General features: G+C 46.2%; 1 protein-coding gene across 3 annotated transcripts in view; it reads left to right on the top strand.

Moving 5' to 3' along the window:
* SZT2 (SZT2 subunit of KICSTOR complex) overlaps nt 1-13,127 on the top strand; it is a 51,615-nt gene that overhangs the window by 7,902 nt on the left and 30,586 nt on the right. For all 3 annotated transcript variants that reach the window (XR_003233944.2, XM_025992057.2, XM_025992056.2), the window contains exons 2-8: nt 2,945-3,070; nt 3,373-3,546; nt 3,850-4,020; nt 8,257-8,388; nt 9,147-9,288; nt 9,700-9,806; nt 12,815-13,025. Coding sequence is in view for 2 of the 3 variants with exons in the window: in XM_025992057.2 (XP_025847842.1) it covers nt 2,945-3,070; nt 3,373-3,546; nt 3,850-4,020; nt 8,257-8,388; nt 9,147-9,288; nt 9,700-9,806; nt 12,815-13,025 (1,063 nt within the window). In the remaining variant the exon portion in view is untranslated. The remainder of the gene's footprint in view (nt 1-2,944; nt 3,071-3,372; nt 3,547-3,849; nt 4,021-8,256; nt 8,389-9,146; nt 9,289-9,699; nt 9,807-12,814; nt 13,026-13,127) is intronic.

Genomic DNA, 13,127 nt, shown 5'->3' with positions numbered 1-13,127 from the left:
CTTTGAGTAGCTCTGGTCTAGGCCACTGTCATTTCCCCTGGTTGTTAGGGGATCTTTCTGAATCACATGGTAGCCAGAGGGAATTTTTTTTTTTTACACAGATGTAATGTTACTGCTCTGCTGAAAAAAAGTTCAGTAGCTTGTCCTAACTCTTGGGATAAAATCCAAAATCCTGTCCAGTACCTACCTGAGCCCAGTGTAGGGAAAGAAGTGTAATAATAGAGAGTAGGGTGATTTTAGGTTATCTTAGAGACCTAACACAAAATAATACTGAATCATATCATATCAGTGTTTCAAGTATCTTATCTTTCTGATGATGACAGAGCATCCTTTCTGCCTCCTAGAGATCTGTCATGTTCTTTCTTTTTTCTTTTCTTTTCTTTTCTTTTCTTTTCTTTTCTTTTCTTTTCTTTTCTTTTTTTCTTTTCTTTCCTTTTCTTTTCTTTTCTTTTCTTTTCTTTTCTTTTCTTTTCTTTTCTTAAGATTTTATTTGTTTGAGAGAGAATGAGTGGGTGGGGAGAGAGCAGAGGGAGAGGAAGAAGCAGACTCCCTACTGAGTCCAGAGCCCAATGTAGGTCTCAGTCACAGGATCCCAAGATCATGACCTGAGCCCAAGGCAGAGGTTCAACCAACTGAGCCACCCAGGTGCCCCAAATCTTTTCTGCTCATCTTTTTTTTTTAAAGATTATATTTATTTATTCATGAGAGAGACACAGAGAGAGACAGACATAGGCAGAGGGAGAAGCAGGCTCCCTGCAGGGAGCCCAATGTGGAACTCAATCCCAGGACCCTGGGGGTCACGACCTGAGCCAGAAGGCAGATGCTCAACCACTGGGCCACCCAGGTGCCTCTTTTCTGCTCTTAATTAAGTCCCCAGTTCTATCCATTTGTCACTCTCAGTCTTTGGGCTCTGTGACTTATGAGGCCTGGGTTTGACTTCTGATCCTCTACCTACTAATTATGTTAAATTTTTTCAATATTTTGGGCCTCGGAATTTTTCTGTTCAGTGTTTTATGTACAGACTGGATGAGTGTACTTGTGTGAAGAGCCTTGTATTGTGCCTGGTAATAACCTCTAATAGTTGATTTTTATAATATTCTTTATAAGTGTCAGGCATTGTGCAGAACACCTCATATGCCTGATTTCACTTTACCTACTTAACAACACTAGATCAAGATTAGGATTATATCCATTTATAGGACACACACACCCCTTGTGCTCACTCATTCTCCAGTAAATAAAATCTTTATTTTTTAAAAAAGATTTATTTATTTTTTCATGAGAGAGAGCAGCAGAGACATAGGCAGAGGGAGAAGCAGGCTCCATGCAGGGAGCCCAATGTGGAACTTGATCCCAGATCCTGGGATCATGCCCTGAGCCAAAGGCAGACACTCAACTGCTGAGCCTCCTAGGTGTCCCTAAATAAAATCTTTTAAAAAAAAGTTTTTTTTTAAGAATTATATCCATTTTACAGATGAGAGCACTGAGGCTTAGGAAGGTTAAGAATGCTTTCCCTGACCTCACAGGCTACTAAGAGGCTGAGTTGGGATTCATGCCAGGCTATCTGAGTCTGAAGTTCTTGTATTTAGTCTGTCCAGGGCACTGTTGGATATATTATAGGTGTTCAAAGAATGTTAACCTTCTTGCCTTCTGCTCTCACTGTGCCACATCCCAGGGTCTGTTTCTGCATCTTTTGCCACATGCCTCCTGTCCTGGAGAAGAAAGACTTTCTTCACCTTTAGTCCTCACATCTCTGTTCTCCATGCTCCTCTTTGCTCCCGGGCACCCTTCCTTAGTGCTTTTCCAGGGCTTTTTCAGTTTCTCTTCCACATTTCCCCCATTTAGGGGAGAAAACTTTCCTTTCAATACTACATTTCTTAATAGGTGGTCATTAGCCTCTGTTCATTTCTCTTCTACCCCTCTCCAGTGCTTGCAGCCTGGCATTTCCCCCTCACCCTTCAGGGACCCTGGAGGAGCAGTTTGCAATTTGCCTAAAATGGGAGGAGAGTAATCTTTTCATTGGAGGCTAGAGTAAGGGAATAAAGGAATTTCAGATAACCTTGTTCAGGAAGAAACATTGAGGGAGTTCAGACCAATGGACCCAGGTTTTCTGCATGAAACAGTAGGTGAGTTTATCTGTTGGGATCCCAGGAGTTGAGAGATCAGGAAACGTTCTAGGGGAATAGGAGAGGTTGCTCACCGGGGAGAAGTAAAAGGATTGCTAAAGGCCTACTGGAGGTGGCATTCCTGGCAAGATGACAAGTTTCTTTGTGTCAAAGTGCAGCTGGCATGGTATATGTGTGGATAAAAGAGAATGTCAAATCCATCCTGAGTCAAGATTTGGCAAGGCTTGTGAGTGGAAGGACAAGGATGCGGATAAGGGAACTGATGCTTGTCAGGACACTGTTGAGTCAACTGCCTGTGAGGCAGTGGTGGGAAGGATCTAGAGTACTGACCGCAATGAAGTGTGGAGGGTGGGAAAAGTGGGTTGTGATCCACAGAAGTTGAATCTGGAGGCATTCAGCAGACTTGCTAGTCACCCAGCGAAGAGTCCTTTAAGTGGCCATTGTTGTCAAGGCTTCTTTGGAGGAAGCGTTGGCATTATTGATTATCTGCTCTGTTGTAAGCAATTTGCTGTGCATAGGGACACAAGACTAGAACAAGACACAGTTCCTGCCCTCAACAAGTTCGTAGCTTATAGGAGAAACACCTAATGGGAAAAGGTCACTTCATCAACATAGAAGTCCGCATAAGGGGAATGGGAGCAGAGAATCAAGTCCTTGGGAGCACTTTGCACTGAGGTGGGAGTTAACTTTTTGCCTCTGCTGCCTTGTCTCTCAGGTATTATGAACTCCTTAGACAAGTTATTTCCGTGTTGATCTACGAATGCTAGGAACTTAGTGAATTTTTACATTTTTTTTTTTTAATGTCTCTTTGTGTCCAGGTAGAAGAAGCTGGGCAGGTGTTCCTGTTGATGAAAAAGGATTATCGAATCTCCCGAAATGTCCGCCTGGCCTGGTTCCTCAATCACCTGCATCAAACTGTGCAGGCCACACCCCAGGAGATGCTGGTGAGGCCCAGAAACATACAGGATACGCTAGGCTGGCCCAGAAGGATCTGATTTTTTAAAGAGGATCCTAGAAACGGGAGGGGAGATTTATCCTGGGGAGGTCTGATTCTAGAATGGACAAGTGACTTTGCCTGCAAGATGGTTTCACAGGGGAAATGTTTAATTTTCCATACAGGAAGAATATATAGTTGGGCTGTGGGAGCTGGAGCCAGTGGTTTGCCATTGGATATAGAAGTTCAGGTCCTGCAAATAAAGGGGTGACTCTTCCCTGACACTTTTCTGGTCTCTATCCTAATTGTCAGCTCCAGTCTGAGCAGGAGTTGGAAGTCCTCAGTGTCCTGCCCCCTGGGTGGCAGCCAGATGAACCAGTGGTCCCAAGGCCATTTCTCCTTGTACCTTCCACCCGGGTCACCTTCCTGGCTTGGCAGTATCGATTTGTCATTGAACTCGACCTTAGCCCGTCCACTGGCATTGTGGTAAGGGATTGAGGGGAGATAGTGGGAGGGAAGGAGGGAGAAGAGGGTGAGGGAGAGAGGGAGAGGCATGAGAGAAGTGGAAAGTGATCCCAGCCTACCATTGGAGGAAGGAAACAGGCTTGTACATGGTTGAGTGTTTAAAGAGATCCCCTTCGATCTGTGGCACTGTATTGTGTGTGTGGGGGTGTGTGTGACCAACCTTCAGATAAGAGTTCCACTGAACCATGGAAGCTGCTTGCTCCTGCCCTGTGCTCAGGGCTGCTTTGGTCACACTTGAGAGATCTTTCTCTGCATTGCCCTCAGGATGATTCCACAGGAGAGATATTGTTCGATGAAGTTTTCCATGCCCTCTCCCGCTGCCTGGGCGGGCTGCTTCGACCCTTCCGCGTGCCCGGATCGTGCATCGACTTCCAGCCCGAGATCTACATAACTATCCAGGCCTACTCCTCAATCATTGGCCTGCAGGCCCACCAGGTATTGCTTCCTCTCCTGAAGTCTATACCCTCAGAACTCATTTCTGAGAGTCCACTGATCAAGCCCTTGTCTCATCTCTGCGGTCTATGCCCGGAGTCCCTAGCTCTGCTGGCTTCTTGAACCTATTTACTAGTCATCTCTGAGTCTCTCTTCTCTCAGGAAGAATCTGTTCCTCTGTTCTTCAAGAGCCTTCTCATGAACTTTAGGTCATTTGGCCTTGATTGGACAAATGCCTCTCTCATTCCTGTAAGTCTGTGGTTCCGGCCCCTGAATGTCTGTTTTATGCCACCACCACTCTCCTAATTTGATTAGAAGGTTTGCTTGTATTCTGACTCATGGCCCTACCTCTGGGAGATGATCTTTTAGAAGAATTTTATGATTTTGAAATATAACAAATACCCAGAAATATAATTTCTTCCAAGGACAGAGGAGGGTCATTTTCTCTGAGGGCCTTGTGAACTGCTGAGTGTTATGCTGACCATACAGATAATTACAGGGCTTATCCACCACCCAAGCAGGCTATCACGAGACACTCCTTTTGGACAATGGCCAAGTCTGTTACTGGGATATCTGTTTTGGGCTTAGATAAGCAGTGGCCCAATTTCCCCTCATCTGCTTTTAACCTTTTAACCACCCTCAACTCATTGGTAGGGGCTTACCCGAAAACAATCTTTAATGGCCATGTTGTCACCTTAGCTGTCAAACAGGCTGTGAGAAAGGGATGCGAGGAACAACACCTGAAGGTCGGTCAAGGCAATTGATGCAGGTCTGGATCCCAGCCCTCTGTTGTGTTTTAAGTGCTCTCCTAGCACAGCTGTTAGGACTGTTGGTTGTAGGCTACATCCCCAGAGAGAAGCCTGGCTTCGCAGGCACTAACAGCCAAGATAGGGAAGACATGGGTGGTAGGTAATCACTCAACACTTGGTTCATCTTGGCAGATGCTTTCTGAAACCTGATCTGTGCAAGGCCTGGGCTATGTCCCAGAGTCACAGATGAATCAGACACTGTCCCTGTCCTGATGGGAGGAGTTGAGAGTTTAGTAGGGGAGACAGATATTAAAGGAGGTAGTTTCAGTTGAATGTGATAAGGACACTGATAAGTAATGACTCGGGTGCCATGGAGCACCAAGAGGGAGCACCCAGCCAAGCCTGGGGCTGCAACAGGAAAGACTTTCGCACAAAGAGGCATTTGAAGTAAGTCTTGAAGGAAGGATTGAGGTTAACCCTTCAAAGAAGATGGACTTTCCAGACGGAGAGGCCCAAAAGCAAAGCCACAGAGCTCTGGAACTGTGCTTCCCAATCACAGGTGTCCTAGTGAACTACATGTAATTCTGTTTGATAAAGTAACATTTGAATGTGGGGATGGGGACTGGTAGTAAAGAGGAGACAGATAAATGGAGGGGCAACTGACTGACTTAGTTGGCAGAACATGTGACTCGATCTCGGGGCTGTGAGTTTGAGCTCCACATTGGGTGTAAAGATTACTTAGAAATAAGATCTTTTTTTTTTAAGACTTTGTTTATTCATGAGAGACAGAGAGAGGCAGAGACACAGGCAGAGGAAGCCTGATGTGGGACTCGATCCCAGGACTCAGGGATCACAACCTGAGCCAAGACACTCAACCACTGAGCCACCCAGGCGCCCTAAAAATAAGATTTTTAAAAATTAGGCAGAGAGAACCAAGCAAGGTTACACTTATATGGTATGCTTCTATATTATTCGAACAGTATAGCCTTTTGGAAAGTAATTTGCTAGTATGTAGTAAGGATAACAATAATGATCACTGTGATTGGAACTTTCTGGGAATGTTTTCTGATTAAATAATCTAAAAGAAAAAAAATTTTTTTAATAAAAAAAGAGAGGGCAGCCCAGGTGGCTCAGCGGTTTAGCGCCTGCCTTCAGCCCAGGGCCTGATCATGGAGACCCGGGATCAAGTCCCACATCGGGCTCCCTCTCTGCCTCTCTCTCTCTCTCTCTCTGTGTGTGTGTCTCTCATGAATAAATAAATAAAAATCTTTAAAAAAATAAAAATGAAAAAATAGAGATAAGTGGAGGCAGAATAAGAGAGGCCTTAAATGTCATGGCTAAGAACTTACCCTTTGTTCTATAGAGGAGTTTAGTGTGGTGATGACAAGTGCTAGACGTGGATTCACACACCCCTGTATTTGCTTGCTGGCTGCATTCACTTGTAAAAGTTACTTAACCACTCTGTACATCTTTGTCTTTTCCCCAAAATAAGGGTATTAACAGTACCAATATCATATGGTGATCGAGTTCATATATATCACTTAGAACAGTGCCTGCCATGTAGAAAACATGCAAACGTTAGCTATTAGAACTGTTCACTATTATTAAAACTATTAAAAATGGGAGGTTTTTCAATGGATGGTAACAGGATCAGATTTGTGGTTTGGAAAGATAGAATGGAGGACGGATCCTGTTGGGGAGAGCAGGCAAGAAGATGAATGCAGCCCCAGAGAAGAGGTGGGCCCTGAACCAGGGCAGCCCCTGTGGAGAAGGAACAGGCTTACTCAGATTACCTCACCCCCAGGGGCCTCAGCCCTGGGCTAGCTTCTTCCCTATCTCTAAAGCTCCCCAAGATGTATCCTGCTTTTCCTTAAAACAAAACAAAAGTTAAAAAAAAAAAAAAAAAGTTAGATCACGTGTATAGCGTATGTCCATTCAAAGAAATTTGAAAAATACATAAAATACAAAGAAAAACAAAACTCACCCAGAATGAACCACTACTATGAACATTTTATGGAATTTCCTTCTTGTCTTTGAGTACTTGTTTATCCTCCTTCATTACCACCCCACCGTCCAAAGAGGAGAAACATCAGGCGAATTCCAGACATGTAGTTTGACATCCTGCTTTTTCAGTGTATAGTCTGGGCATTTTTCCTTGTCAGTAAGTTTTCTTTGAAAATATGATTTTTAATTGCTGCCCAGTTTAATATTTTATCGCATTTTATCATTACATATTTAGCCAGACTCCACTGTTGGGCTCTTGGGTTGATCTACTTTTCACTCCTATAAATGGTACAGCTGTGAACAGCTTTCCCACTTTAGAGCCCCAGTTCCTACTCTTGCTCTGATTCTGGTTTTCTTCTTAGAGTCCCCCTCGCCCCTCTTCTGGCTGGGACCACCCCCTTCCCAGTCCCAAGTAGGGAGTGAAGATGTAGTTATTGCCTGGGAGGGCAAGGGTAGGGGAACAGCAGGCATATGAGGAGGTGGTGGGAGTCTGAGAGAGAGAAGAGATCACAGGGGCCACCAGGCCCGTGTGAAACTTCTAGGATGGGCGCACTTATTTATGTTGAAAGGAGGAGGAAAGGAATCCCATGGAGAGAGAATGAAGGTATTAGACAAGAGATCCAAGATGAGTTGGAGAGATTAGCTTTGGGGGGAAGAAAAAGCAAGGAATCTTTTCTTCAGAGCCTTGAAAGAAAACCAAAAACCCAGATAATGTAAACACGGAGCAAACATTGTGGGTATTTTCTATGGGTTGGAGAGTAGTACACCGTTGGGGTGAAAGTAAGCCAGGAGTTCCTGTTGACTGGTTTCCTTTCTCTGTGAAGAGACAAGTAAGGGGCAGCCCTGGTGGCTCAGTGGTTTAACACCATCTTCAGCCCAGAGTGTGATCCTGGAGACCCAGGATCGAGTCCCACATCGGGCTCCCTGCATGGAGCCTGCTTCTCCCTCTGCCTGTGTCTCTGCCCCCCTCTCTCTCTCTCTCATGAATAAATAAATAAAATCTTTTTTAAAAAAAAGAGAGAGACAAGTAGGAGTTACCTGCTGAGGTTAAAAGGAAGAAAGGAACGCTCAACTGGGAAGATGATTTTGAACCTAAGAGAAAACCTACCTGTGCAGTATTTAGAAATCAACAAGAATAAGAGTATGAGTCAGAATGAGAAAGGCTTTGCCAGGCTGAGGTGGGGCAGTCTGGTGACCTGAGATGGAAAATCTTATGGCACCCCCATGCGGGAGCTTGGGGAAACCCAGTGTGCAGGACTGTAAGCAGAGAGAGGTTGTGAACCCAGTTTAAGGTCATTAATAGCCTGATACCCTGATGGAGGAGATGATCTGATAAGAGAGGAACTGGCTGTGGATTTAGCCAACTTTAGATCCTGGGTGAGAAGTCAGGATCGCATAGAGGGAGCTGTGGAGAATAAATAGGGAGGCTAGATAGGGGCTTGCCAGTGTCCCCCCAACCTTCATATCTTTCCGTTGTGCTTTTCAGGTGCTGGTGCAGGGCTGCCTTTTGGACCCTTCTCAGCGAGAGGCATTCCTGCAGCAGGTATACGAACAGCTCTGTCTGTTTGAGGATAAGGTGGCCACCATGCTACAGCAGCAGTATGACCCCCAGAGTCAGGTATGTGGGAGAGAAAGCAGGTGGAGGCCATTTAAAGAAACTATTAAGAGACAGAAGGGAGAGAAGAGGGATAAGCCCCAATATGGAGGGAAGAGAGGGCAGAAAAAGGGGCTAAGAGCCAGAGTGAGCCAAGGATAGAATTGCTGGTGAGTGCACACAACAGGTTCCTTCCCTGCTAGAGGAGGGAAAGGGTCAGCTATGTTCCCCAAGACATGCACTCTTGCCAGGAGAAAATGTGAAAGCTGTTTGCCTGTGTGATTTCAGTCCTAGATGTCCTTCACTGGATCTGAGAAGGTGATTGTGGGTGGTTTTGTTCTCTAGGACTTTGTACAGTCAGGGATAAAGCTGCTTGGACTCAGTTGAATGCACTTGCTCATTCCTTTGGGTATCCTAGAAGTAGCCCACATATCTGAAGTCCTACATGTCTGAAGACTTAATTTGATTGATATATAAAATATTTTCTAATAGCAATGGGAAACTACAGGAAAGGGGTCTTATTGACAAAAGGTGGGGAAGCCTGCTCCCCTGTAATCCGGTGCACCATGCGTTTTCAGGCTGCCTGTCCATCTACGGGTCAGCATCTGAGCACACCTGGGCAAGCAAGCATAGTCAGGACTCGGCTGCACAGCAGGGCGTTGGGGTCTTCACAGGGTAGGCCTGTCTGGCCCAGGCAGTGCGGGGCTGTAGATTCCAGTGTTGCTGTGGAAGGGACAGTCATGCCATCTGTTGAATTCGGTCTCCTCTGTGATTTGGGCCAGGCAGAGGACCAGTCCCCAGACTCAGGGGAGCCCCCGGGCCGGAAGGTGGGAGTCTCCATGGTGACAGCTGACTTGGGGCTGGTCAGTATGATTCGTCAGGGCATCTTGGCACTGCAGTTGCTCCCTTCAAACTCTAGCGCAGGTCAGTATAAGGAATGGTGGTGAGGTTGGGGAAATAGGAGGGTGTAGGAAGGGGGCATTATCAGTACAGATTGAGGTTCCTGGGTACAAGTGGGTCCCAGGGAAGAGGATCTGTCTCCTTGTTTGAGGAAGGTCAATGTGCACAAGTGTATCTCTCAAGTACCCTCAGCTCTGACAGCCATCTGGGACCCTAGTGGGAAGGAGTAGAGCTCTAAGGACGTCACTTAGGACACCAGGATCCAGCAATCAGGAGGGAGAAGCAGGATGGACGGGAAGAAGAAAGGATGTTTGCGGATCATAAAACATATTGGTTGGTGGGCACTAAGGCCTTATGGGCCCCATCAGTTGAATGTCCCCCTGTGACTTTGATCTGGTCAGTGTCCCCAGGTCTGTCCAATGTTTCCTGCTCCAGGTATCATTGTGATCACAGATGGGGTGACCAGTGTCCCTGATGTTGCCGTCTGTGAGACGTTGCTGAACCAGCTTCGCAGTGGCACCGTGGCTTGTTCCTTTGTGCAGGTGAGGACTTTCTAGGAAGGAGGAGAGGAAAGTATGGTATATCACAAAGTTGGACATGGCTGGTTACTTTCTTTTGGGGGGGGGGGTGGCGGGGACTGGTTACTTTCTTACAGGTGATGATTTCTTACAGAAAGCCAATAACATAGTTACATGTGTGTTAATGGGGGGAATAGTTGTCTAGAACAGGGTAGGCGGCAGTGGTGGGAGAGGACTCTCATCTTCATCCTTAGGGTATGGGGAGACAGCATGTTGTAATAATAAGAGTGCTGAATTTGAAATCTCATGGTCATTTCCAGCCTCATCTCCCCCATTAGGTTAGTTATCACTGTTTGATTGCAATGATTGGAAAACCCAACTCAAACTAGCTTGAGCAAAGGAAGGAATAGGATAATGCAGCCAATTTGGATTGATGGAATAGGAAGAGTAGGAAGTAAAGCACTCTGGGAAACAAGGCTGGAGGGTAGGCATTGGCCAGAACATGAAAAGCTGGTTCTGATATGTTAAGAACTTCAGGATAATTCTGTGGGTGATGCAGGTAAGCACAAGGAAAGTCACTAGTTGCATTTATGTTTTATAAAGGTCACTCTTGCTGCTACATGAAGGCAGGAGTAGAGAGGCAGGGGGATTATTAAATGGAGTGCTCAAGGTGAGAGAGGAATAGGGCTGGGGAATAATGGTTAAGAGACCAGGGGATAGAATTGAGAAAATGGAGAGGTAGGGTCAACATGACTTATGATTAGCAGAGTATGAGGGGTGAGCAAGAGAGGTCAAGGGTGTCTCCAAGTTTGTGACCTCAGTGGTAACTGGATAGCTGACTGGCAGAGCAAAAAGGAAAAGAAGCAGCCTAGGTGGAGTGAGGACAAGATGATGAGCCCAGGTTTGTGCATGTTGCATTTGAGGTGTCTGTGGGTCAACAGGATAGCAGTTGAAAGCATCACCTTTGGAGTTAGGCATGCCTGACCCGAATCCTGGCTCCACTTATGAGCTGTGGGACACTGGGCACATCGTTTGATTCTTGGTCAGATTCATTTGTAAATGAAGATTATAACAGTGCCTACCTCGTTGGGTGAGACAATGCATTTAAAGTGCTCAGCAGAGTGCATAATTATGTCATAGACAGCTGCTATTCATAGCAGTTGGATATGCAGATCTGATACTCAGGAGACAGCACGAGTTGAGAGAGTTAGGATTTGTCAGCCTACAGATGGTAATTGGGCAGAGAGGAGGGCCCCTAAAGAGCCTTGGGGAATACCAGTGTTTAAAGGTCTTTCATAAGAAGGGAGCCCAGCAAAGAATGAAGGGAAATAATCAGACAAGAACCAGAGGATAGCAGGGAAGTCCCAAGTTTGGGGAAGAAAGGAGCGGTTAACTGTGAGATGCAGCAGAGAGATCAGGTAAAATGAAGAATGAGACATACCCTTTGAATTTGATGATTAAGGGGTCATGAGGATCTTTTCCAGGCCATTTCAGCAAAGAGATGGCAAGGGAAGGGATTGCAGTGGGTGGAAGAGTGGATGGAAGAGAAGGAAGCAGAGACAAGTGGACATGAGGACTGGGCTTGTTTCAATTGAGTGGGGAGCAGGAGAGAAGGGAAGCCAGAGGGAAGTGCAGGGTGGAAAAGGCAGGTGCTTTGTTCTGCCGGTTTGTTTTCCAAGCTAGAGACTTTAAGCATGTTTCTAAGGATCCATGAGGAAGCGGAGTTTGAAAATAGGGAAAGAAAAAGGAAGCCTGATGGAGTAAAGTGTTTCCATGGACAAGAGAACACTGGCTCAAAGAAGTAGATCAAGGAACTCTGCTACTCTTTGCTAGAGAGTAGCACTTCTTCCTTTGAAAGGAGAAGGATAAAGTGATGATAGGGATAAATTCGTTTAGGGGCCTCGGGTCCCTCTCTGAAGGAAAAGGTGAGGGTGAGTACTGTGAGGAGGGGCAGCCAGAGTGGGGGAGAAGTGTTGAGGACAGCCCCAAAGGACTTGCTGGGTTGGGTGTCACATGTGTACCTCTCTCCATTTGGTGATCCTCGTTGGGGTTTGGAGGTCGAAGCAGAGTGAGGTCAAGAGGGCCAGGGATAGACTTAGAGAGCAGAGGTTCAAGGGCTTGCAGTCTTAATGAGGTCAAAGAGCAGCAGGAGAAGGAGAATGGAAAGAATCCAGAGGGATACAATGGTGTGTAATCAGTAGGATGTGGCAATTGAAATTGCAAAAATGAGGTGGTTCCAAACGAAGCCAAGGGCCAGCATGTAGGCAACAGGCGGCAGTGGAATACAGAGAGTTCCTGGAGATGAGGGTTCAGGAACTGAGAGATCAAGGAATTGAAACAACTCAAGTTTTTCTGTGAAGGACCAGCCAGTAAATATTTTAAGCTTTGTTGGCCTATATACAGTTGGCACAACTATTCAGCTCTGCTCTTGTAGCATCAGAGCACTCACAGACAAGATGAATGGGCATGGCTGTGTTCCAATAAAACTTTATTTACAAAAACAAGTGATGTGCTAGATTTGGCCCAAAGGTTGTGTGTAGTTTGCCACATAACCTTTGGCAAACTGATCTACGGGCTTAGTATTCAAATTATGGTCCATGGACCAGCAGCATTGGCATCACCAGGGAGCTTGTTAGAAATGGAAAATCTTGGGCCCACCCCACACATAATGCATCTTAACAAAATCTCCAGGCGTTTTATATATATCCTAAGGTTTGAGAAGCACTTTGTTAGAGACATTGAAGTCTCTCCAATAGTAACAAAAAGCAGTTCTCAAAATCTTTAGTGAGTGATGCAGTCTAGCGTTTGATGTTCTAAAGAAGGGTGTAGCGACATGGCATGGGCTTCAGACAGGGGCCCAGGGAAGGACAGCTGCAGAGCAGCAGTCTGTCCCGGGAGAACATTGACCCACTCCCAGCTCTGTGGTCTCCGGGGGTGGGAGCAGCCACCAGCCTAGTCTCTTCCACTCTTTTTGTACTTCCTTCTTGGCTGCCTCTTTTGGAGCTAGGCCTCTAATTGTTCATTTTCTCTAGGTGGGAGGAGTTTACTCTTATGACTGCAGTTTTGGCCACGTGCCCAATGTGGAATTGATGAAGTTCATCGCAATGGCCACATTTGGCTCTTACCTGTCCACGTGTCCTGAGCCGGAACCAGGCAGCCCGGGTCTGACTGTCTATCACCGGGCATTTCTCCTCTACTCCTTTCTGCGCAGTGGGGAAGCCCTGAACCCCGAGTATTACTGTGGTAAGGGGCGGGGGGCAAGGGTGCATAGCACAGACCCGGAGGTAATGCCCTGGGGGACCTGAGCACGGGCCTGGGGCCAACTGTTCTGGCTCGGCTCTCTCC

The sequence above is a fragment of the Vulpes vulpes genome, chromosome 10 (assembly GCF_048418805.1).
Source record: "Vulpes vulpes isolate BD-2025 chromosome 10, VulVul3, whole genome shotgun sequence".
NCBI classification, from domain to species: Eukaryota; Metazoa; Chordata; class Mammalia; order Carnivora; family Canidae; genus Vulpes; species Vulpes vulpes.
This window is presented reverse-complemented; position numbering and strand designations above follow the sequence as displayed.